We start from the raw sequence: 26,613 nt of genomic DNA, 5'->3' as shown, positions 1-26,613 counted from the left end.
TCTGAGAGTGCGGGGAGGATTGTATGGGGAGAGGTGGTCCTCAAGGTATCCTGGGCCCAAGCCATTTAGGGCTTTATAGGTAATAACCAACACCTTGTATTGCGCCCGGAAGCGAATGGGCAGCCAGTGCAGATCTTTAAGCACTGGTGTTATATGACTGGTTCTGGGTATGCCAGTAACCAGTCGGGCTGCCATATTCTGCACTAGTTGTAGCTTCCAGGTATGGTACAAGGGTTGCCCCATGTAGAGCGCGTTGCAGAAATCCAAGCGAGAGGTTATCAGAGCGTGTACTACCGTTTCAAGGTCCCTCTGGTCCAGGTAGGGACACAGCTGGCGTATCAGCCGAAGCTGATAACAGGTGCTCCTGACCGTTGCATCCACCTGAGATGTGAGGTGGAGCGACGAGTCAAGGAGCACCCCCAAACTGCGTACCGAGTCCTTCAGGGGAAGCGTGATCCCATTCAGGACAGGTGGAACCACCGTCATCCCCGGGCCAGGAGAACCTATCACGAGCACCTCCGTTTTCTCTGGATTCAGACTGAGTCGGTTTTCCCTCATCCAGCCCATTACCGACTCCAGACAGGCCACGAGAGGAGAGATGCCATCCCCAGTCACTGCATCAGTCGGAGACATAGAGAAGACTATTTGGGTGTCATCACCGTACTGATAACCCTGCACCCCATGACTCCGGATGATCTCTCCCAGCAGTTTCATGTAAATGTTAAAGAGCATGGGAGACAGAATGGCTCCTTGAAGGACCCTAGATATAAGGGCCTTCTTGTCGGAGCACACGTCTCCCAGCTGCACCATCTGGAACTTCCCAGAGAGGTAGGACCGGAACCACTGGAGCGCAGTGCCCCCGATTCCCACCTCTACTAGGCGCTCCAGAAGGATACCATGGTCTATGGTATCGAAAGCCGCTGAGATGTCCAAGAGCACCAACAGGGACACGCTACCCCTGTTAATGCCCAGACGGAGATCATCGACCAAGGCGACCATAGCAGTCTCAACCCCGTAGCCTGCCCGAAAGCCGGTTTGAAATGGGTCCAGATAATCCGTTTCATCCAAGATCGATTGAAGCTGGATTGCAACCGCCCTCTCGATCACCTTCCCCAAAAATGGCAGTAGCGAAACTGGCCGATAATTATTATGCATCAGAGGGGTCGAGGGAGGGCTTTTTAAGCAGCGGTTTTACTATGGCCAATTTTAAGCTTGATGGAAATTGCCCATCCCTCAAAGATGTGTTAATAATCCGGTGTAACAATGAAGTTACCACCGGTCCCCCCTGAGCCGCTAGCCATGAGGGACAGGGATCGAGAGAGCAGGTTGTCTTCCGGACACTTCTAAGGATCTTGTCCACATCATCGGTACTAACGAACTCAAACTGATCCAGTTTAATAAAGTCCACGGAGGCTCTGGATGCCTCTACTCTAGGTTCTGCCCTAATGCCGGCGTTAAGACCTTCGCTTATCCGAGAGGTTTTATCCGCGAAGAAGTTGTTAAATTGGTCACAGCAGGCCTTAGAAGGTTCAAGGATCTGGTTCGGGGCAGGAGGGAGCTGAGTTAGCTCCCTGACCACCCTGAACAACTCTGCTGGACGCGACTCCGCAGACGCGACACGAGCACCATAGAACGAATTCTTAGCTGCTCGTATCGCCTCTCCGTAGTCCTCCAAAAGGTGGTCTAGGAGAGCCTTGTTGGCTAAGCGAAGGTGTTTCCGCCAGCGGTGCTCTAGCCGTTGCAGTACCTGCTTCCTCGCCCAGAGATTTTCCGTATACCAGGGCTTTCGTTTGGAAGCAGGCCTGAGAGGGCGCTTGGGAGCGATACTGTGTATAGCCCTAGAAAGACCGGTATCCCAGATACCAGTCAGGGCATCAACAGAGTCGCCGTCATTTCCAACCATGTGCCCCTCTAAGGCTTCCTGGAACCTTTTGGGTTCCATCAGCCTTCGAGGGTGGACCGTTCTAATAGGTCCACCACCCCCGGGGGGGATCTGGGTAGAAGCCTTGATTTTCGCCTCCACCAGGAAATGATCCGTCCATGACAGAGCAGAAATATTAGTTATTTCCGCCCATAGATTTTCCATATCCGTACAAAAGACCAGATTGAGCGTATTACCCGCAAAATGCGTCGGACCCGAGACTAGTTGGGACAGGCTCATGGCCGTCATGGTATCCATGAATTCCTGAGCCGCACCGGATGGAATATAGTTGGCCACGAATGGGATGTTGAAGTCACCCAGGACAAGTAGCCTGGGTGTTTCCAGCATCAGCTCCGAGACCAACTGTGTCAGCTCATTAAGGGAGTCTGTTAGCGCACGGGGTGGCTGATACACCAACAAAATCCCTAGACTGTCCCTGGCCTTCAGGGTCAAGTAAATACACTCGATGAGGGAAGTTTGACGCATATGGTTCCTGGTGAGAGACAAGGTGTTTTTATGTACCAAGGCAACACCCCCCCCCCCCCGCCCACCTAACCTGGACTGGTCCTTCACTGTAAACCCGGCCGGGAGGGCCTGAGCCCACACAGCATCCCCCTCAGGCCCAAGCCAGGTTTCAGTAATGCAAGCCAGGTCACAATTGCTATCTGCTAGCAGATCATGGACGATGTGGGTCTTGTTGTTAATGGACCTGGCATTGCACAGGAGCAGAGACAGGGTTTGTGGCACGGTTGGGATGACCCTCGGGTCCTTTTGGTTAGGAGGGGGACAGGAAGGAGAGATAGATATTAAGCATTGATCTCGCCTTCCTCTGTAACGCAAGTCCGCACTCCTACCGCCATACCTCCCCCTGCCCCACATCACCTCAATAGGAGCTCCGCTCATGCAGGAATTACCCTCTACCTCCCCAGCCGAAGCATTCCCCACATCCATATCCCCCCCTCCCCCTACTGAACAGCAATAAGAACAGAGATATGGCACTACAGTCATTCTCTGTTTGAATGCTGGCATGGACACGTTCCTCTTGCTCTTGCGTCGCTGCAAAGAGGCGCAGCTGCGCAGTTGCGGAGCTGCGAGAGTCCCAAATTCAGTCTGTGGGCGGCCTCCCCGGGCCGGTGCGCAGATGCACACCTCCGACAACCCAGGAAGAACCGCCCGGCAGCAACACAGCTCTCGGCAAAAGTCTGGTGGCAAGGGGAGGCGTGACGGAGGAGGGGACCAGTCAGGCTGGCTTTGTATGTGCCGCTGCCCCGACACGCCCCTCTCTCCGCCTTCCCCCCAGGTGTCCCGAATTCAGCTCACCAGGGCCGCCGCTGAGACGCTGAGGAGGTAGAGAGTCCCAAATTCAGTCCGTGGGCGGCCTCCCCGGGCCAGTGCGCAGATGCGCACCTCCGACAACCCGGGAAGAACCGCCCGGCAGCAACACAGCTCTCGGCAAAAGTCCGGTGGCAAGGGGAGGTGTGAGAATAAGAGCAGGAGCTGTTTCAGGATCGAGTCCTTGTGAGCACAGTGAATTGACCATACAGGAGAGGGGACGTGCTTACTGAGAAATAGAGATCAGGTCTGGCCAGATCATGACTGAAACAATCTGTTACTTGGCCCTACCTTATGTCAAAGAAGAGCAAAGATGAAGATGTTTGTTTTGGATGGAGTCCTTCAATGGAGTTGGTTTTTTGGACTGAAGTTCCCATAATCTCCCAGCTAGTATGGAAGTGGCCTAACTGGCTGAGGGATTCTGAGAGTTTTAGTTAAAAAAAATAATAACCTTTTCAAGCTCTGTCTTAATGTAACATGGGCTAAGTGCCCTGCTTTGCTGCCAAAAGGTGTGATTCCCATTCAAAATGAAGCAATAAAAAGGAAGTTGTCTTTTATTGTGAAAACTGCAGAAATCCCATCCTTTTAAACCTTTTAAACTTTTTCCTTTTAAAATATTTAAAAATATTATTTTGGGCCCTGTAGTTGTAGATATGACACACAAACATATTTTCAAACTCTTTTAGTTATGTAAGAGTACAAATGATGCATGACACTCTATCAGAGAACAAACTGGAGAGTGTCAGCTGGGAAGCACTAACTTTGCATGGCAGAGGCTTTCTTGGAAATGATCACTCAAATACAAAAGTAATCCTATTCCCCTCCTTTTTTATCTCTAGCTGATAAAATCATTTAAATGAAGCTGCCATCTGGATGTATTAGAATTCCATCTATCAGTTGCAGTTCATGGAAGCACTTTGTACAGCGCTGTGTATAATTACAGCGCTATAGAAATAAAGTTTAATAATAATAATAATAATAATAATAATAATAATAAATAATAACATTACCATTGCTATGAAGACCTCTGCTGTTTGCATACAACCTCCTCCCTTCTTGTTCTGTTCACTTTACTGGAACAAAAGAACCAAGTGGAATGTAATAATCTCCCTCTCTCCTGAAAACAACAAAATATGGGCCTTGGAAATTACTTTGTTGATTGTGTGTGTGTGTGTGTGTGTGTGTACAGCCACCCTCATTACCAAAACAACCCCAGCTTTCCTTAAAAGTTCAGGATAATTGGGGATATTAAAAAATTAAGGTGCTCTGCCAATACTGTGGATTTCCTTCATCTGATTTACATATTGGTTTCTTTTAGGCATGAACAGTTCTGATTAAGGATTCCTGTTGATTGACTTGCTTACTTGAGGTTCTTGTTGACTGATAGAGCTTTTAAAACTCACCCAGCCTTAGGGTGCAACAGAGAACTGTTTCAGAGAACATAGAAATAACTTAGTAGGTTGGGGGAATTATCTCAGAATGGCTGGTTGGTGCTTTAATTGAAACTTGAATTGGCTGTTTTCTGATCACCATGACACCCACCTTGTTTCCTTTCCTTTAAAACTTTCACAGCTCTAGCAATATTAGAGTCTTTCTGCTCTAGCTAGCAGAAATGTACTAATTATTAAATTATCAGAATATTGTTCCATTGAATTATGCTTAAAGTGAACTAAAGTGAATAATGCTTTTGACTCTAGTTCGCTTTGTTCACTCATGTAGTCTCCAAATACAGTGAAATTGATTTCCTTATTAAATACATCACCATTGTTCCTGGGTAGCCAATACTCAAGAATTCTTCAGAGCTGTTTTGGATATTCTAGAGAACTGGTGGAAGAGCAGAGAAGTTCTCCCTCAAATGAATGGATTGACTAAAGTTAACCACTGGAAAACATGATAGGTGTTTGGTCAGAACCAGGAGGCATGTTCCCGTTTCTTACACTTTTCAGCGCTTAGAAAAATTGATTTTTTGATTGTGTTGCCTGCATGTTGTCTAAGCTTACTTACTATGTGAAAGGTGTGGTATAAGTGTCATTTCTGTTGTTTAATTCCCGTCATGATTAGGCAGCACAATTTTCCTTGCCACTACTGTCTTTTCCTGTCTTTTCACCTCCTCAGCTCCCTCAATTACTTCTGCCTGCTCTGTCCTCTGTCTTTTTGTGATGAACTTGTGGACACTCTGGCGGGGTACAGACCGCCGCTTTGCGGCGCTCTGCCGCCGCCGGCAGTTGGTCCGCGGGGGAGCCGGAGCCTTCACACGGCCCGACTCCCGCGCGGACCGAAAAAGAAGCTCCAAAATGGAGCTTCTTTTTTCGTCGCGTTTGCGACGTAGCGAGGCGCCAGGGGCGCGCTCGCTATGTCACAAGCGGCGCGACGCGTACGGACGCTCAGCGTCCGATACGCAAAGATGGCGGTGCCCATGTGGAAGGGGCGCCGCCATCTTGTACGGACACAGTCCGTACTAGACTCAGGGGCGTCTATAAGAGACGCCCCTTTTTTTAAAATGGGACGTCCAGAGGACGTCCCAACTGCCGGTTTGTAACCGGCCACTGGACTTTTCTTGTATATAATCTGGGTTGTCAGCTGTTTGATGTGAAATGGATCAGGGACAGCCTCTGCTACTTAGAATGAGCCAAGCTCTGGTTTCATGATGACTTTTCTAAGAGGATGGAGGGGAAATCTTATGTGATCTTGGCTAGTTCTCTCTCTTTGAAACAGCTTTGTCATCAGCAAAACATACAGTTCCCAGAATCCCCCAGCCAACATGGCGACATGGAAGTTCTAAGATCAAACAGAACATCCTACTCAGAATTCTAGTAGTTGTAGTCCCAAAAAGTAACTTTCTAAACCCTGGAAATCCTGCGGCTTCTTTGCTTCACGGGAGCTAAATTCAGCTTCCTCCAACCTGGTGCCCTCCAGATCATTAGTACTTTGGCTCCTGTCTCCCCCAGCCAGCATGGCTAATGGTTAGGAACTCTATGAGGTGTAGTTCCAAACTACTGGCTAGTACTAGGATGGAGAAAGCTGAGCTAAAAATTAGTAGCTGGTTTATGCATATTCTGTGCTTACAAGTAATCAAATTCTGCTACCTGAGGTTGATACAAACCTGCATTCTGTTTTATTTTTTTATAATTCCACATCACTTTTGAAATCTCACCAGCTAACAAGTAGACTACAGTACTTGTTAGTTAGCTATACTAACAAGTATAATTTCTATTTAGCTTCCCTCTTAATTACTGAAAAATCACAAGGCATTGTCAGTGTGTTTACTTCGACCACCAATACTAATATTGGTCTAAAGGCAATTGTTATTCCGAACTGGAGTAGATCTATTAAAATAATGGGAATTTACTTAGATAAATTACATTGATTGAGTGGCTCTAGTCCAGACTGCACTAACAATTGCATTTAAACCACTGTTTCTTTATAGCTGTGGCCATCTTCTACTTGGTCTCAAATTTTTCATGCAGAAGATGGAGCAAACTTGTTTTCTGCTGCTCCAGGGACTAGATGCAATGGATTCAAATGACAAAATATTCCACCTAAAAATTAGGAAGTTACTGCAAGAGTTGTTTAACCACCTCAGCGGGTGGTGAACTCTTCATATCTGAAGGTCTTTTAAACAGAACTTGTATGAGCAGCATCTTTCAGGAGTGATTTAGTTGCATATTCCTGGCCGAGATGGCCCTTGTGGTCCCTTCCAACTTTCTGTGATTATATTTGATGTTTTCATGACTAATTCACTAAATAAGCAGGACTGCATAGGTGATGAGGTGTCCAGGTACAAAGAGAGTGCAGTTTTTGTTACTGGAGTACCAGTAGCAATGCCATTGTTTCAGCATTTTCCCAAGAGTAGTGTCATGCTCTGCCTCCAAGATCCAGGCATGTACTCTGAGTCTGAAAGCTCTGACGAAGAGGCTATAAGCCCAAGGGACATGCCAGGGCTGCAGCAATGACAGCAGCCTCAGGAGGTGAACCTGCAGCCAGCACAGGGGCTGAGTTCCTAGCAGCCACAAGGGCAATGTTCACTACAACCAGGACCCTCAGATTTAATTGGGGTGGGACACCATGTTTTCCTGTTCCAGTGATATAAACTCTAGGCCAGTCATTCTTAGCCTGGGTTCCTTACTTATATGGTTTCACCATGCTGTTGCTACACTACTGTAAGTCATTTTGTTATTGCTGGCAAAATAGTAATTGCCATTTTTTCTCCAGTTTGTGTTGCTATCACTAATAAGATCACTATGTTCATGCTGTCTAAATGAGCATCACAGGCACCCGCCAAGCAATATCACTGGTGTGAATCATGACTGTGGCATAAATCAATGCCTTCAGTCTCTCTTTCATGATTTGTGACCTTCTTTCTGTCCATTATTATATCCATTAATTTGCTTGTCTTACACCACATAGGATGTTGGGGTACAAGGAAGCAATATTGAGGTCATGGCTTAAACTAGGTCTGAACTCATGCCAGGCAGGGTGTGTCCTGCTTGACAAGATTTTGTCTTCATTACCACTCATTCGAATGGTAAATGCTGAAAATACTTGGCACCCTTTTCTCGAACTATATTTTCTCTCCTTTCAAGTTGCTAGACAAGCCTTAACATTAATCCAGAATGAATGAGAATTTATGATGCCAAGTTTTACCAATTCCTCTGATTAAGAATATTGGTGCCTGTGATTTTATATAGATAGAGATAGCTGTATTTAAATCTACATATAACAGTCACAACTATTTCTCGATTAGATGAGATGATTAATGCTTGACATATTCCTGTTATGACAATAGAATTTATCCCTAAGCAGTGTTTTTCAGTTAGTTATTAAGCCTGTCATCCAACAATTTAAAGTTTTGTCATAATCAGGATTACAGGAGATGCATATTCTTATTTATAATGCAGGGAAAACACAGACTATTTATTTTTTACAGTGCAGATGCAGCCTAAGTTTCCAATTTTAAATAAGGTGGCAACCACAGTGTATGGGTTTTCTGTTTCACTCCACATTTAATCAGGCAATTCTTTTTTTTTTTTTTTGGGGGGGGGGGCTGTTTGTGTTTGCTGAATATGTGCTAGCTGTTTCAACAGAATTGCCTGAAAGAATCGCCTGATTAAATGTGGAGTGAAAGGGATGGATTCAGGCTAGAGCATGGAAATAATAGGTTGAAAGTAAATTTCTCCCTAATTTATTTAAATTCTCAGCAATGATTCTGGAATTTGGTCATTTGTTTATTAAACACCAGCAACATTACTGAAGGGATGAATGAGCTGCTTTAATTTATGTTGCTAGCTTTGGGGCTAATTTTAGGTGGTACATTTGGAAGTTATTTTTCATATTCTTTTAAAAAAATGAACTAGTTCGTTAGTAAGAGCTAACATATTTCTTTGGTTTTTTCCTCATTTCATCTTAACTGTTGATTAACCTTAACAAATTAACTTTCTTTAACAATCAAATGTTACATGTTTGTAGAAATGCTGGATTTGTTGAACTTTGAGCCAGACTTATGTCAATCAAACTTTAGTCCTCTAAAAATCAATAACACAAGTTAGTCTGACTAGCTTAAAGCATAGCTAGTCTGGATCCAAATCTGAATCTTAAAAAAATATATATAAAGAACAGAACTATTTCCAGAACTTTACTACTGGAAAGTCATCCATCAAAGGAGCTTCATTTTTGTTGCATCTAGAGATTTGCTACAAATCTAGAGGTGTGTAAAATCACAAGCAGTGTGAAAACACTGAACACATAATAGATATCAAGGTCTTTCTGTGAAATTGTTTGCCATTGGATTCAGATCTGACAAAAGAAAATGGTCCAATACTGCATACAACATTTTCTTAACATAGGCGCGTTACAGACGGGCCCTTTGCAGCACGTCCACGACGTGCTAGGGTTGCTTTGGGGCAGCGCATGCACACGCCCCGCAACCCTAGCAAGTCATGCATGCGCCGCAGTTGCGCAGCACTATACATACGGCGCACGTATCTGTCACGTCGCAGCTGCGCAGCTTCCAGATGGAGCTGCGCAGCTGCGACATAACAGCGCTGTCTTTGGGGCTTTGCGGCGCCGCAAGAAGGAGCCGCTCCTTTGTGCTCCTTTGCTGCGCAGCCACACCACACAATTTGTATGCTGCAGCGCAGCTGTGCAGCAAAGAGAGGCGTCGAGGAGGCGCCTCTTTTGGGTGGTCTGTAACGTGCCATTGTGATTTTGCTATCCTAGGTGATCTATCAACTTCATGGATTTTTGAAAGTTGTGTGGCCTATGTATCAAACCTGTTCATCATGGGAAATCCAAAATTAACTCACAGCTCACTTGTGCCTTTGTAATAATCCTAAGGAGTGTCACAGCATTCGTTGCTGTATTTTTTTTCATGCTCCCCATTTATTTAAAAAACAAAACTCAATGCAGTTTTAAGTGAAGCTTCTTTATTCCACACTGGCATCTTTTTACAAAATTGGAAGAAGCAAATATTGTACGCTTCGCTTGAGGAGGACAGGGCATGGGGCAAAAGTTTGGCAAAACAACCCCCCCCCCACGCACATACTTCAACAGCAGCTTATGCTTAGACCAATTTGTAAGTACTTTAATAAGGGTTAGCATTTTAAAATATGAAGATTATCACATTATGCGGTAAGACCTGTGAAAGGAACAAGACTAGCAAATAAATACGCTCACTGCATTTCTTCTTCTATAAAGTGATATGTTTACTGCCCTTTTAAATTAGTCCCTATGCGTTTGCATACAGTGGGCCCTTGGTATACGCGGGGAATCCGTTCTGGACCCCCCCGTATGCCAAAATCCGCGTATGCTCAAGTCCCATTTGTCCCCAATGGCAGCGTGCATGCACGCGCACCGCCATTGGGGACAAAAGTCCCTCTCCTCATCTCCTCTTTCCCTTCCTCCCTCCCTCCCTCCTACCTATCTACCTACCCTCCCTCCCTCCCCCTGCCCCTCCCTACTTACCTGCTCCATTGCCGCGCCACCACCTCCCGCATCCTCGCCTCCTCCACAGTTCGTCCTCCTCACCGCTGCCGCGGTTTAAGGGCCGGGGGAAGCTTGGAGGCCCAGAGGCCTCCAGGCTGCCCCCGGCCTTTCTTCCGCGGTGGCGGGGAGGAGGATGGGGCCAAGGCTCGTCCTCCTCGCCGCCGCCGCGTTTTAAGGGCCGGGGGAAGCTTGGAGGCCAAGAGGCCTCCAGGCTGCCCCCGGCCCTTCTTCCGCAGCGGCGGGGAGGAGGATGGGGCCTAGCTTCGTCCTCCTCGCGGCCGCCGCGGTTTAAGGGCCAGGGGCAGCCTGGAGGCCCAGAAGCCTCCAGGCTGCTGCCGGCCCTTGTACACTGGCGGCAGCGACTTCAAGGAGGACGAGGCCAAGCTTCGTCCTCCTCGCCACCGCCACCGCAAAAGAGCCGGGTGCAGTCTGGAAGCCTCTTGGCCTCCACAAGCAGCACCCGGCCCTTGAACCGCAGAGGAGGAGGCAGTGAGGATGCGGGAGGCGGCGGTGCAGCGACGGAGCAGGTAAGCAGGGAGGGGGAGGGGGAGGGAGAGAGGGTGGGTAGATAGGTAGATAGGTAGGAGGGAGGGAGGGAGGGAGGGAGGGAGGGAAAGAGATGGGGAGGGACTTCTGTCCCCAATGGCGGCGCGCGCAGACGTGCGCCAGCATTGGGAACAATTTCCCGGATTTGCCATGCGCGTATGCTTAAATCCGCGCATGGCAAATCCGTGTATAAGGAGGGCCAACTGTATTATCTATCCATATATCTGGCCTGATTCCAATTGGTAATCCTCCTAATTAAAGTAGATCCATTAGATCATCTGTAGAATGGAGAAGCAATAGTTTTGTCACTTCTTTTCATTCAGTGGATCTATCCTAGTAGAGACTAGGATTCAGGCTGTATGTATGGATATATAATATGCAAGCATACAAGAAACAAAAGGTGATATTTGTATATTTAAGCAGTCCTGCATCTTTAAAGAGACAATAATAAACCTGTGGTCTGAATCTTATTGTAGGATGTTAAATTACCACTTATGTAAATTCCATTGATGGAAAGGGTCTACTCTAGTTGGGATTAAAATTAATTTAAGAGGAGGCGTTTGGCATGTCCTCACAATTGCACCCTTATTCTGAAATTGTAAGATCATTTCTGTGTCTGTTTCACACACTAGCTTTCTTCACATGTTCCATGGAGGCCTCTCACACAGTTAAGAAGAGGAATGACATTGGTTACTATACTCAACAACTGTACAGTGAGCACACACATCTGAAGAAGAAAGGATTCATGTGACTTAAATTGTGTAGCCACAGGGTAGTTACAAGGAGGGCCTATTCATGAGTTGCTGCTTCAATGGACTGTAGAAGATACTCTTTTGGTGTCCATGTCCAGGGTGAGATTACTTTGGCCATGTGACATCCAGAGTGGGCCACTAGCATAGCCCTCTTGCTACATAGGAGTGTCATCCATATGAGTAACACATTGGAAGATTATATTTAATGCACTTTTCAATTGTTTCCTAGCTTGCATGGGGAAAGAATGCAAATCATATCATGCCAGCACTGTTGAGCTGGCATGATATGTGGTTTTTATTGTGGTTTTATCATGGTTTTATTGTGCAATTGGTTATGATGTTTGATGGTTTTGTATGTATATCCATTTGCTGTTAACCGCTTTGATTTTTAGAAAAGCGGTATACAAATAAAAATTTTATTTTATTATTATTTTATTATAAAAGGGGGATTTTCTTCTTTTGTAGCCAGTCTGAGAAATACTTCTACATGGTCAACTATTGACAGCATGACCTTCAGTAGCTGAACTAAGAAAGCTACTTTATACCGAATCCTGAACATTTTTTCATCTTGCCTGGTATTACTGACCTCAACTCGTAACAGCTCCCCAGCATTTCATCCAGAAGGCTTTCCCAACCTGAAGATAATAGGGATTAAATTTAGGACTATCTGCATGCAAAGCATGCACTGTGTCACTTTACTATGGCCTCTTTTTGTCTGACTATGGACAGGCAAGCTAATTTTGCAGTATCGTCTAAGTCACTATTGTTGGAGGCTTCATTTGTTGCAACTGTCAATCTGTGTTACATGTATGGGTTGAGTGCCATTAATATTGTCCACCTGCCTTAGTGCTTGGTCTGTTCCCTGTCTGTTCCTTGCCTAGGAAGAGACTTACAATAGTATAGCACTGGTGAAAAATTAATAAACTGAGATGGAGAGCAGATGTAGTAGCACAATGTTTCTCAGATTGCCTGCCAGTTGTACCCCCTTCTGTCCTATAATATCTTTTGTTGAGAGGTGATGAAACAGAGAAAAAAATGATGTCACTGAAGCACTTGGTCTGTAGGACATTATCCAACAAAACTGACTGGAAGAAGGCAGATCAAAGAAAGTATTTCTGCATGGAGCTCATTATCAACATGGTTTTATTGTGACAGCATATTGAAGTGGCTGTGCTTACAGAAGGATATAGTTGTTACTCTGAAAACAACTACTCTACATCATATCATGCCTTGGTTATGACTGTGCCAGGGGAATAGCCAAACTACATCTTTTTTTAACTCAGAGTATAGTATCCCCTCTCAATTCACAGGGGATCAATTCCAGACCCACCCACCCCCGCAGAAATGGCAACCCACAAATATTTGAGTCCCATTGAAAATAATGGCACAAGTGTAGAGCCGCATACAGGCATGCACCACCATTTTATACCTCCTTACTTGTCCCTCCCTTGAAGAGTAAGACCGCGGACTCCCAAGTCCGCGAAAAGGGAGAGACAAGTGTATAGGGATTCGGTCCAGGTTAGGACTCTAAAGTGTACTTTATTGTACTTTTGAGTTATGTAACTGTGGTGGCTGAAGGATTCTGGTTGTAAACCAAAACAGTAGCCTTTGCAATTTATGTTTGGGGTTCAGGTGGTATGGAGCCAGCCATTTTTTTTTGTCCACATAAGCTGACTACAGAGAGCAATAGTTGGCTGAACCTTCATAATATCACAGGGTCTCTTTCTTTCTCAAGCCCTTGTGGAGCAGTTATTTTTAAATGTTATTTCAAAAATTTAAAAAGCAGTATAGGGGGGCAGCTGGAAGGAAAGGAAGGAAGGACAAGACGGCAACATTCAGATCCATGATGCCTATTGTTTTGAAATGGATGTTTGCAAAATCAGTTTATTTCAGGGTGCATCTGTAGAAAGCCTTAATGCAGTTTGGTTTTTGCTTTTTATTCCTGTGTGTGATGATAGGGAAAAAAGCCATTTGGATGGGGCAATAAGGGAACCACCTAATGATTTGTGCCTTGAGTGGATGAATCCATTGGCAGAATGTTACACCTGCTAATATTTGTGTGTTTGCTACGTAAAATATTTTGATTGAGCTGGACAAGAAAAGAACCTGATTGTAGCTACTTTTCATTCACCAGGTCATTATTGAAAGATACAAGGGGGAGAAGCAGCTTCCTGTGCTGGATAAGACCAAATTCTTAGTTCCTGACCATGTCAATATGAGTGAATTGGTAAAAATAATCAGGTAAGTGAAATGTCTCAAAGTAGTTAGCTGCAATCTGTTCTGACACTACAACCATAGGAGTATCAGTCATGCCCAGAATCAAGTTATGCAAGATATGGGAACACCCTTTCTTCCATTGCTTTTTAATCACGGGATGTTTTACTCAGTGCCGGTGCATCTACATAGGAACATAGGCAGCAGGTTAGGGAGGCATACTTGAGAGGGCAACTGTCACAATACCAGTCATTGTTCTTGTGTTGTTACTTGCATAGCCAGTTCCCCGCAGAAATTGAGAACGTGCCCCACAGTTCTCTTGGTACCTGCGCTACCTGCCAAACCTTGACAGTGTAAAAACAAACCTTGAGAGAGCACTGCTTCTGTCGGAGGGGTTCTTTGTAAAACATTGCATACCTTGATAATGATGGTAGTGGCGTCCTTTCGCTGTGTGGCAGAAAAGCAGGAAATAGGCATGCTTGCAGGGATAATTGGTGAGGAAGGACAGTGGTGGTGTTGGTGGTCAAAGAGTGTGATGGAGAATCCTGCCTCTTCCAGGAAGATACTGTAGGTAGTCATGGGGATTGTCAACCTTATCCTCACCATGCTGCTGAAAAAGGCTGTGATAATAATAAAATAAACTGGAATGGGGGTAGGGTGAGATCCTGAACCAAACATACGATAAAGTTCTGCACAGGTGGAACTGTGACATTCACCTGCTCAGCCACCCATGAGGTCATTGCTATGCACACAACTATACAAGCATAGTAGCATGTTTCTTTCCCAAATACCCCACACTTTCCACCAGCCAGTAAATGAAGTAGGGCTCTACAGTAGCTGATTTTTTTTAGGGGAGATTGTGGTTGTCGCACAGTCAGCAGAGGATTTCTGCCTTCTCAGCAACCAAAAGAGTGAGTTGTGCAGAGGTAAATTAGACTTTCTTACTAACAGGATGTCAGCCAATGTTACTGCCTTCCCTGCTTTGCACTGAAGAGATATATTTTCATCATGTGCTACCTACGCAACAGTTTTAGATTGTAAACTGTTTGGGGTCAAAACTCTGTTATCAGCTCCGGCTGACACGTCAGCTGCACCCTCTCTCTCTCTCTCTCTCTCACATGAGATAGTAAATGATCTCTCTGCCTTTACTTATGCATTTTCCATTTTACTTCCATTTTATAATGCTCAAACAATCTACAATAACTTCATTATTCTTCTGAACTGCTCATTAATAGCTTAATCACCAATCTTTTAGAGAGGTGGTTGTCAATGACCCCCATTTATTTTCTAAAAACTCAAAAACCTGTTTTCAACTCTCTAAAAATTTGTCTGGTTTTTCATACCCCAATTTCCTTGTCAATTTATCTAGGTCTGTCAATTCTTGCAATTTTAACAGCCAATTCTCAACCTTTGGGATTGCTTTATTTTTCCAAAATCTAGCGTAGACCATGCTGGCGGAACAAATCATATAAAATAATACACATCTGAATTTCTTTTCCAGTTCCTCACTAATCATATTTAACAAAAATATTTCTGGCTTATTCTCCGGTTTTATACTTAATATTTTGTTTATTGCTTTCCGTATATCCGACCAAAACTTTTTTGCCTTCTTACATTTCCACCAAATTTTGTCACATTTGAGTGCTAGCTATTTTAGGCCCAGAAAAGGCCTGTTTTGGAAAAAGACCTGCACCTAAATTGGGCTGGGATGAGGAGGCTAAAATCTTGGTGAAAATGCCCCCTGTAGTTTCAGATGAGGGACATTTGGATGGCAAAACAGTTGGGGGTGGGTTGCAGTGCAGGTGCAGCTTCTGAGGGGCTCATAGGGGACTAATGCAACCCCTAAGACTCCCACTGCTCTCTGATTGGAATAAATTATGCAGATATGCTAGACATCTGTTTAAATTCTGCTGGAATAATTGCTACCTGCATTTCTTACAGACGTCGGCTGCAACTGAATCCAACCCAGGCTTTCTTCCTGTTGGTGAACCAGCACAGCATGGTGAGTGTTTCCACCCCTATCTCTGAGATATATGAACAAGAGAAGGATGAAGATGGCTTCCTCTACATGGTCTATGCCTCGCAAGAAACCTTTGGCTACTGATACACATCAATATCATCGTCTTTATCAGAGGACTGACTCCAAACTGTTGCATCAACATCCCTGCCTCCCCAACACTCCTCACCTTGGAGAGGCATGTGACTCAGGAGGGGCACAAACGCAACCTGTGGCCCTCCCAACTTCACAGTGCAACAGACCAAGATAGTTTGGGAGGATGTGTGTATATGTGTGTGTGTGGAACCCAGCCCCTCTGCCTTTGCCTATTGTGTGCAGCATTTACTGCTCCCTCCCACTTTCCCTGCTGCACCTTCTCTGTCTCTCTTTTGTGCTCTCTTATTATGTCTTTCTTGGTTTCTTAGTCCAATGCCAAACTGGTGGAGCTTTTAGAAGGCTGAGGACACAAAAAGAAACAGCGTCCTCACCTGCTGGGACATGGGGATGGGCTTGTCCACTAAACTTTTGTAAAAAAAAAAAAAAGCAGCAAGTTTGAAGACAAAAACAAACTGAAGAGTAAATTAAAACTTCTATTGTTGCTCCATGCATTTTTGATTTTAATTACTTGCATATCAATTCTTGGTGCTACAGAGTAGATGTAGGCATCCTCTACAGGACTGTGTATAATGTATATCTTTTAGATTTATTTTATTATTTTTTAAGTACGCTGGGGGATATAATTCGCTTGTATTATGTAGATTCAACCAACCAACCCCATGCTTTTTCGCACTTTAAAAATGTAGTAGAGGTGAGAGTGGAATTAGCTTAATTTTCACAGATCTGTCGTACCCTGTGCTGCTTCTCTGTCGATATTTTTTTTTTTTTTGGTTTTCTTTTTTTTAAAGAAAAGTCAACCCATTTTTTTCTCATGCATGGATTTCTCTATTTTTGCTGGTTTTAGTCCCATTGTGGCAAATTCACTGAAGAAATGTACTGATTTATATAGCTACTTTTTTCTTTTTTAAAAAAAATATACCAAAAAATTATGTCTGAAAGGAAAAAAACAAGTGCACCATCAAATCTATTAAAAATATCTATATAAATAAAGATAAATGAAAATTGTGTCCTCGTGTAAGAGTGGTAGATCCCATTCCTCCATCTCTTGATCACCTCTGTGTTTCTCTGTCTCTGATGTACAAGTGCTATTTTTGAAGACGTGATTCCCTATGCCACTTTTTGCTTCCCCTGTTTATAAGTGGCTACGTATGGGATGGGAAAGTGTTTTCATCCTTTCACTTACTACATACAGATGTAAACAGCATCTGCACTCCATCCGTGTTCAGGTGGGTTGTTCTGTCCATTGTGGGGTGGTGTTTTTGTGTTGAAAACAGTTATACAGTAGTTTATTTAAAAGCCAGGCTTATGACATAATTTTTGAATTACACTCTCTCAGCCTCAGAGGAAGGCCATGGCAAAACTTTCTCTGTCAAGCTTTTTTCAGAGGGGGTTTTCCTTTGCTTTTTGGCTGAGAGACTGTGGCTTGCCCAAGGTCACCCAGTGGGTTTCCATGGCTGAGCAGGGATTCAGACTCTTGTCTCCAGAGTAATAGTGCAGTGTTCAAATCACTACACCATGCTGCCTCGTGTTTCTGTGAGCTGAGAACAAAATTTGTGAACCACTGATTTAAAGCACCCCATATTCTGACTATAGCAGCACACTAGAAAGGAATGAAGTTTGAAGAAGAAGTAGGGTGGTTGTGCGTGTGTGCAGACGATGCCTGCCCACTCTAAAAATGCATTGGGATGACAAACACTACACTTCTTTTTAAGCCAGAGATTGCTTCTTGCACCCAAAGGGTTGGTCACTTGCAGCATTTGAAACAGTTATCCTTTGGCCTACAGCTCTCAGATTCCACCATCCAGCGTGGCCCCTGGTTTAAGCATCATCAGTTGGGGAGGAAAGGTCCATGGCATCCAACTCAGAGGACACAACCACATAATCAGAATTAGATCCAGACCTGGAAGTCCCAGTCGTCATAGAAAGATGGATGGTCAGTCAAGCAACGGCAACAGTCGAGGTAGACAGCATGGATTTTTTCTTCATTCCAGATGCAGTTTCCTGGCCTTGAGTTGGCTGAGGCACAGCCTGGGCTTGAAACGTAGGTCAACAGATGCTCAACCTTGTCAAACGGAGGCCAGCACAACAGACTGGTTGTGGTCCAAATGGTGTCTTACATCTCAAGGAAGCTTCATTCCTACATTGGCAAGTATAATGCACAGAACGTTGCCAGTAGAAGAGCTGACCTCAGAATAGTAGGATTCCCAAGAAGAGGATCGATATCTATAATAGCCATGGTATTGTTGGCTATGGACAGTCTGTGGATGGAATCGGCAATATCATCTGCTCCTGTAATAATCATTAGAAGAAGCCGACTCAATGTCCAAACTGGAACAAGAGTGACCTGGAATGGTACCAGTGTTGGTGTCAACATGGAGATCGAATTGACAGAAGAGGTTTCTCTTGAATCAAGACTTGAGCTGGAGGAGAAAGGATTCCTGTATTTCTCCCTCCAAAACATGGCAATCTGACCTTCCATCCTGGATGGAGATGGTCTCTGTCACCACAGTACACAATACACCGTATACACAGTACAGTTTCAAAGAAGCTGGCAAGAGAGATATCATGGCCTCATGAAAAAGTCTCTGAGGCAACTTCCCTGAAGAGTTGATGGCTCAGCTAGCCATAGCTTCAGCCAAATGTGAAGGCGGCTGAGGAGAATAGTGTTCTTTCAGTCTCTTCTTATAGTTTTTTGTGGGGTTTTCAAGCTATGTGGCCATGTTCTAGAACAGTTTCTTCCTGCCTTTTCACCAGCATCTGTGGCTGGCATCTTCAGAGAATGCTTGCCTGGAAAGGAGTTGGATATGTATATACTGTGTGACCCTGAGAAGGCAGGAGTGATATGTTTGTGCTTTAGGCCAGTCTGCACCACAGTCTCAAGATATCTGCCCACAGTCCATGGACAATAAGATGACATCCCCAGTACCACTGCTGGCCTTCTTAGCCGATGTACTACCAACATACTTGCAGCCTTTCGTTTAGAAGAGCCAGCATTCATCAGGACTGAGGTCAGGTTTGTCTCTTAATAGTCGAAGGTTGCTTACAGTGCACAGGCTCTTGTGATTTTAAGGCCTGCTTGTACAGAATAATTTTAAGGCAGCACTCTCTATTGTGTCTGGCCTGCAGTGTGAATGCTGCATAATGCATACACACAACATGCAACAATATGGGACTTCTCATATACTGGAGGCATCTCAAATGCCCACCTTGGCCCAGAATTTTAGTGCTGCATTTGGCACATTTCTTTTTTTAATATTTCATTATTATTATTATTATTATTATTATTATTATTAAGTAAACAACTTATACAAAACAACACAGGAATAAAGCAAAATAAAACAATTCATCTCACAACTTTGAATTACTTTGTGGGTCTCCTTGGCTTCTGCTTAATGTAAACAGTCCTTTTAAAGTCCAGTGCTCTTTGTGTAAATGCAATCCAGAATGATCAATCAAAGGTTCAGATGGGATGGAGGTTGTCTTCTCTTGTTTCTGTCTTTATTTACAAAATCAGTGAGTAATAATAATAACAATAAAATAATAAAATGTATTTATATCCCACCCCATCTGCACTCAGGCAATTGGGGCAGCTTACAACATTAAAAATTATACAGTTCATATCCCCCAACCTTCCCTCCCTTAAAATAGAATTAAACATTTTACACCTTAAAACATGTTAAAAGATAAATAACAATTTAAACAATAGATAAAAACAAACCAACTGTAGACAAGCAAAGAGTAAACGGGATTGATCCATTACTTTCTCTCTTTGGTGGCCAGGCGTCTATTCAGGAAAGGCCTGCCGGAAGAGATCCATCTTAACAGCTTTTTTAAAGCTGTCTAAGGTGGTTATAAGACGGATCTTCATCTGGCAGGCCATTCCATAGTCTGGAATGGAACCATTCATCTATCAAAAGTCCTGATTTTGGTTGTCCTGCATAACTTGCCATTCTGTCAAGCAGTTTTTCATTCAACACATTTCTTAAAAGCCAGTATGGCTAGAAACCCATGCAGATGATCCGTCCTCAGAGGATTTCCAATTTGAGTACACAAACACTGTTCATGACGAGGAAAAGGAACTGGTTGGGAGCCTCCTACATGGCAAAGATGGCCAGGGCTTCTGCCAACACTTTAGAATGCTACAGAGCGCTCCAAAAGGCATAGGATAATCCATTTGTGTTAGTCTAGAGGCCACAAAGAAGAAACAAGCATATGATATCTGCCTGCCTGCCTCTTCCATTCCCTGTCCCTTGAGCATCCTTTTCTTCATAAAAGGAGCTGTAATAGAAACATGGCCAATGGATAGTGGAGGTGAAAGAATAGCCTTATTATACTGGATAGAGCAGTTTTTCAGCAGCTGCAGGAGAAATGTATAGAAATATTTAATTTGATCTTTTAGTAGAGACTTTGTTACCAGTTCTCGCAACAAAGGCTTTAAAAAAAAAGCCCAGTTCACTCATTTAGAGAGGAATATTTTTTTGGAACCTGAAATATAGAATTTAATTTCTTCTAATATAGTTCACCATAGTTGTTCTTCCACTTTGATTAGGAGCTATTTTAGAAGCAATCAATTGCACAGTCATACCAGCTGTTCTGCTGCACTGGGGGATGAGAGGCAATGTTTTCTCTCCATTTGAACTTTTCGCCTTTCACAATGCAAAAAAAACAAAAACAAAAAGAAAGAACAAAGGGACATACACAAAATGTAATGAGAATAAGAATTTCTTGCACTAATAGATATTTCTCTGCTCCTTAACAAACGGGGATGAGCACGGCTACTGTGATAGAACAAGGGTGTTTTGTGTTCTGTGCAGGTGTGAGCAAGAATGCACAAGATAGAAAAGGAAAAAGCTGACCTTGAATTCTCTTAACGGAAGAGAAATACAGCAACAGATCTGGCAGCAAGTCCCAGGACAGACACTGCTCCTGTGAGGAAAGAATGCTGCCAGAAGTAATCTACTCACACACTATATAATATTTGACACAAGATCTCAGGGGCTTCACACTCCATTCCAGTACCTCTGAAACCTACCTTCAAACCCTCTGTAGTTGCAGCCATTGAGAACTGGGAGATGACTAGTAATCCCAAGTTACATGTTCACACATAGCCCTGTGTTTAATTCAGGTAAAAAGGAGAACAGTTGCGCAGTTTGCATAAATTAGACTCAACTGTTCAGTGAATACATACTAAAAATAATTTGAATAACAAAATAAAAATACGTATAATCCTGTGGCCTATATTAATTGTGCAAAGTTGCATAATTATTGTCTGTTTGAATAATTTATTCTAATTTTGTCTGTCATGGGAAGGACCAATGGGCAACACAGAACCCTGACTCCTTTGGAGATTCCATTAGCTCCATAGACTTCTTCAGGTGATGCCCACATATTTTAAAGCCTATATATGAAATCATAACGACGAGAAGCTTGTTTTAAACAGAAATGCTAAGAGCCCATGCTCCCTGCTTTTTAATGCTAAGGTTAAACTCTATGACAAATTTAGTGCCCTTCCTCCCTTTAAGAATACAGAGATAGTACCACAGGGAAGACAAATTGCTGAAGACAAAACTGCAGCCAGCTTTAAGCAATAAGATGATTACCATCAGAAGAACAAATGCAGTTCCAGCGCTCCAGGGAAGCCATGTAGTCATTTGGATATGGTCTCCAAATATACCATTTCCTCCCTTCTCCTGTGCACTCATGTCTCTATTTCTGTAAGAACAGTTCAACTCCCCTTTGATCCTACTTTAACACAGCACAGACAGAAACCACATTCCCACAGCAGCTGTTGGCACCCATTTGTTCATGCCTCGTAGCTTTACTTTTGCTAGTTTGACAGCCTGCTGTGCAGATCCTGTCATTTGGAGGAAAATAATCTCATATCTAAGCAAGCCATTACCTCTTAAAACTCATTCTGATAAATTGCTATTCACATATTTCCGTCTTCCCAGCCGAAGAACTGTCAGGTACAAGAGGCATCATACAAGCAAGAAAATGATACAGGCAGTAGTCTTCCTGACTTGTATGTACAGGTCCAAAGTTCCCCGAGTACTGAATTAAGTTGGTTTTGGAGAATCTACTTCAGCTGTTGCCCTTTCCATAGTTTTCAAACAATGTCAGTGTTATTCAAAGCTCATCAGAGTTTTCTCCAAGAGAAGATGGGCATCGATACATATAAAGCTTGTAATGGTGTGTTAGCTATAATTCAAGTTGACATCCAACAGGCCCAGCCTCAAAAAAATGCGCATCTCAGCTTAGAACATGCTTTTAAACCCTATACGTGGGCCTTCCACTTGCTTATGCTTATGGATTTTAGTAGCCACAACTTAGGAAGAATACCTCTTAATAATTCCCTTTTCTCACTTTTGGGCAAGCAGAAGCCCTTGCCCTCATTTGCCCAGCTGGGAAGTGATTGATTGTAGCCTTAATTCCAAAATAAGGCTACAGTTTGGGAGAAAGGGGTAGGGGTAGGACATGGACTGTCTCTGTTATCCTACACACAGATGCCCTTCAGTCACATGGAAAATAAAATGGCTGATGCCATGGCAACCACTCAGTGCCAGGATGCTGCAGCTCCAGGGTTTCTGCATGCCAGCCCAGATTAGGATTTAAGAGGATGAAAATGGGGGGTGGGGGAAACGCTAGAATGAGGACACAGCTGAGCCAAGGCAGAGAAAAGATTATGTTACATTAATTACATTTAGCTAAAAGGTTTTATAGCACTTTGCATGTCCCTAGACCTTTCTTACCAACTGGCCACTATGTATGCATGGCAGCCACCTGTTCCATTTGAGCTGTAGAGTTCTGTAAATATGCACACAGAGACATGAACATGATTGTGCCTAATATTCATTTCTCTCATTCCCATCCCTCGCATGTAAGCATAAACAAAATAATACATACAAAGCAAAGAACAGTTGAGAGGGAAATGGTCTTGTGTTGTGCATAGCATACAAAAATGATCATTTTTCCAGTTTACAAAAGAGAACAAAAAACAGTGAGAGCTCCACGAGTGAATGAATGGCCCTGTGGAAAAGGAAACAAATTGTATTTTCTACATGAGATTAATCTGGCTATCAGCATACCAATTTCTCTCTGTTGCAACCAAAAGCTCAGAATTCAGATAAAGCGGCCATTTTGTGGTGACCTGAACAATGTTTTATAGTAAGGGATATACTTTAAACACTATTTATCTTAACAAGTGTGCATCTTTACTTCTAGGCAGAACCAGATCAGTTTACAACCCTCTGGTCATCTTTGCTTTCTTGCCTCCTCTGCTAGTAACATATTGAAATAGTCTAATATGTATATAATGAAGCCTCATGTTGTCAAGTTGCTATCCATGCTCAGTTTTCAATGGCTGCCATTTGTGGCAATAGAAAAACACTGTAGCATAGCAATGGTATGTTAAATCACTTGTTTGGCACAGCTTTGTTTCTTATTTATATAGAGTCAACTATGCACACAGTCCTTTGCAAGAACAGGACTTACAGTACCCATTGTGTGTGCAGTCCACCATTCTTACAACTACAGAAAACGTATGTGTATGAGCCAGAGAGAGAGCGAGCACACACACATACATGCCTTCCTGTTGACTTATGCCGGTCAATTTATGGTGACCCCATGAATTTCATAAGATTTTCTCAGGCAAGGAAAACTCAGAGGTGGTTTTTGCTAGTTCCTTCCTCTGAAATACAGCCTTCAGCACCTGGTATTAATTGGCGGTCTCCCATCCAAGTACAACCTTGCACTTAACATAGCAGAAAAAACTTGCAGTTCAGATTGTAAATCAACTGAAATGATGGCTACTTCTTCCCTCCCCCTGCCCCAGATAAAAAGATGCAGCAGCAGCACATCAAAAGCTGATAGAGTACCCAAAAAACACAGTCAACAGTCACGTGCAACACACATATTGGCTCCCCTCTCCCCTCTCTTGTCTTCCACTATTTTGACCCATTGTCTGTGGCTTTGGCAATTCCTCATTTGAGAAGCAATCTGTCAGAGAAACTTCTATCTGCCAAACAAACTCATGTTGCAAAACCTGTGCTTAGTTAAATGAGTTGAGTAAAACAATCTTGAAACCTCAGATTTTCTCCAAACTAGCCAGAGCACATCTTTGTCATATTTTTCTGTTATCTGAGATAAAATGCCCAAAGAAAATTTGAGACATCCCTGAGTGGAGCAAATGTTTGCAAAAAACAGTGACTGTCAAAAGCAATATCTGCTTTTAAACAGATCATTAACTCAGGTCATTCTTCATGAGAACTGTTTGTAATCAGATTATAAACCTCAAGTGAATAATCTATAACAAATATCAGGATAGGTCAAATTATCTTGATTTATAATGGACTCATTTTTCAGACTTGCCTACAATTTTTTTTTAAAAAAAAAACCCACTAATCGTCGCTGTACAACTGCTGTTTCCACAAGTGGATGTGTGTCCAAGGGATGCACTAGGAGTAAATTATCAGTGTGCATTTTCTGTACAAATTCTTGGCCACATTGGCCTGTTACAGACTGCCAAAATAAAGCTGCTTCGGGTCTCTTTGGAGGTGTGCTGTTTAAATGATGCATGCATCCGAAGAATCCAGAAGCTACACCAAAGCTGCACTCCAGTGCTTAGGAATGGAGTGTGGCTTTGGCGCGACCTCTGGACTCTTAGGGCCCATGCATCATTTAAATAGCATACCTTCAAAGAGACTCGAAGCAGCTTTATTTTGGCTGTCTGTAACAGGCCATAGTTTCTCTTTGTAGCACAAAATAACTGCAACCCAACATCCCCTCAGTTTAGAGCAGTGATGGTGAACCTATGGCACGCATGCCAGAGGTGGCACTCAGAGCCCTCTCTGTGGGCACACATGCCGTCGCCCCAAGACAGAGTTTGCCAGAGTTTGTTACTAGAAAGCCAGAGGGACACGACACTGCAGTAAATAAGTGGGGCTTGGGTTGCAGTTTGGGCACTCGGCCTCTAAAAGGTTCACCATCACTGGCTTAGAGTAAATATCTACATACAGAGATATGCTACACCAGCACTGCAATCCCCATGCAGAATAACAACAGTATTCAACACTTCAATGAATGGGTGCTGTTGTGCAATACACAACCACAAGGCACAGTGTGTAAGTGCAACACTGCTGTAACTGCAACTCTGCTTCTACCTCTGTCAGCAGAATGGTGCATCATCTGCCCTCCATGTATAGCACAACATATGCAAAATAATCTCACTATTAGGATGCCAGTTAAAAGCTTGTATAGGGAAGAACTGAAATCCTTCTCTCAAACTGGCCATGCTATTTGCAGGTCAGAGAGACTACTAAGCATGAAATTGGGGGCAACCAGTCTTATCGGACAGGACAATAAATTGGAAGTGGAGCTTTCTGCCATAGATCTGCTCCCTTCATATGTTCTATAGACTGAATTATCTGAAGTGTGAAAATTATACTCTGCAAAATACTCTGCCCCCTTTAAATGTACATTTCAACTCAAAAGCAGTCTACCTTTGACAACCTTTTTGACTGTCTTTGAAGGCATCTTCAAACAATTCTTTAAGGAAGGGTTATGTCTGTTGAATCTCTGCTCAGTTATGTGGCAGCCATTTGTGGATATCTGCTAAACAAATCATGGCTTGTCAATCAGTAAGGCAATGCTTCTTTATTTTATTTTAAATTCCTTTTGAAAGATTGCTTAATAAGAAATAGATTATATGAAAGAAAGAGATTATGCCCTGCAAAGTGGCTTTTGGGGGAGGAGAGACAAAGGACATATTTCACTGTAACTTCAGTGGATCCAAATCCAGTTTCTTTTGCTCATAGATCGAAAGATAAAGTGTTTTGTAATTGGGCTTCTGTTAGACTTTGGCTTGCTCTCATTTGGGAAACACTTTTAAAGTAAAAGTCAGAGAGAAAAACCAGCTATAACTGTGTTGGATTAGAAGAGATAAAAATAACGGCAGGTACCAACCAAATCAACAAAAATATCTGTATCTTGGTTACTGAAGAGAGGAAATTCTACAGAACACACAGCACTCCAAGTGGGTGGGTTGGGACAACCATTTTTGCATAGCTGCTTTTCTAATACAGTCACATTTTACTACTCCCCCCTGCTACAGATTTAACACTTTGGGTGAAATTTGTAATGGTGAACTACTGAAAGGCCTAAACATCTCACAGAAAAAGAATGTTCCCATTTACAAAGAAACTGAATATTTTCCAGTTTTTTGTCTCAAAATGCCACAAGTATGAATACACATGACATGCTTGCAAAATAAAAGAACAGTTGAAAGGTTGGAGGAATTTTGATAAATATCTTTAAAAGATGGATTGATTTGGTAGCCTCTCCATGACTGCTCTAGTGTATAAGCCTTGCCATGGGTCTCCTACATTATGCATTTCTTTTTACTAAAATCACACATAAATGACACAGTTCTACATTCATAGGGATGGGCAGTCTTCTCTTTTTCAAAGAGGAAGCAAGAATTATCCTAACAGTTCTCTGCCTCATGTCTGAGTATTTAAAACTTAACTCTCCATGTCCCTCCTAACTAAGGTTCAGTCAACAGCTTCATTCTGAATTATCATGCTGGCATCAACCATTTTCCTAGAGCACAATCCTATACACAAGCCATCCAGGGCCTCCAACATCAGTGCAAGATGAAAAAGGTGTCCAATATATAAGAGCAGCTGCTCATTCTCCAAAGGTTCTGTATATCAGGCAGGTGAGTTGCCAAGTCAAGCAGTGGAAGCAGAACAGCAAGA

The 26,613-nt window shown here is 43.3% G+C and overlaps 1 protein-coding gene across 1 annotated transcript in view; it reads left to right on the top strand.

The window, feature by feature from the left end:
- MAP1LC3A (microtubule associated protein 1 light chain 3 alpha) overlaps nucleotides 1-16,864 on the top strand; it is a 41,380-nt gene extending 24,516 nt beyond the window's left edge. Inside the window, exons 3-4 of the mRNA XM_089514067.1 lie at nucleotides 13,667-13,773; nucleotides 15,688-16,864. Coding sequence (XP_089370193.1) covers nucleotides 13,667-13,773; nucleotides 15,688-15,850 — 270 coding nt within the window. The 3' untranslated portion in view covers nucleotides 15,851-16,864. The remainder of the gene's footprint in view (nucleotides 1-13,666; nucleotides 13,774-15,687) is intronic.
- The last annotated feature ends 9,749 nt before the right edge of the window (nucleotides 16,865-26,613 follow it).

Source organism: Sceloporus occidentalis, unplaced genomic scaffold (genome assembly GCF_023333645.1).
Source record: "Sceloporus occidentalis isolate IW3139 unplaced genomic scaffold, rSceOcc1.0.p SCAF_3, whole genome shotgun sequence".
In the NCBI taxonomy this organism is placed as follows: domain Eukaryota; kingdom Metazoa; phylum Chordata; class Lepidosauria; order Squamata; family Phrynosomatidae; genus Sceloporus; species Sceloporus occidentalis.
Note: the sequence above shows the minus strand (reverse complement) of the source record. Positions and strands in the feature narration are given on the sequence as shown.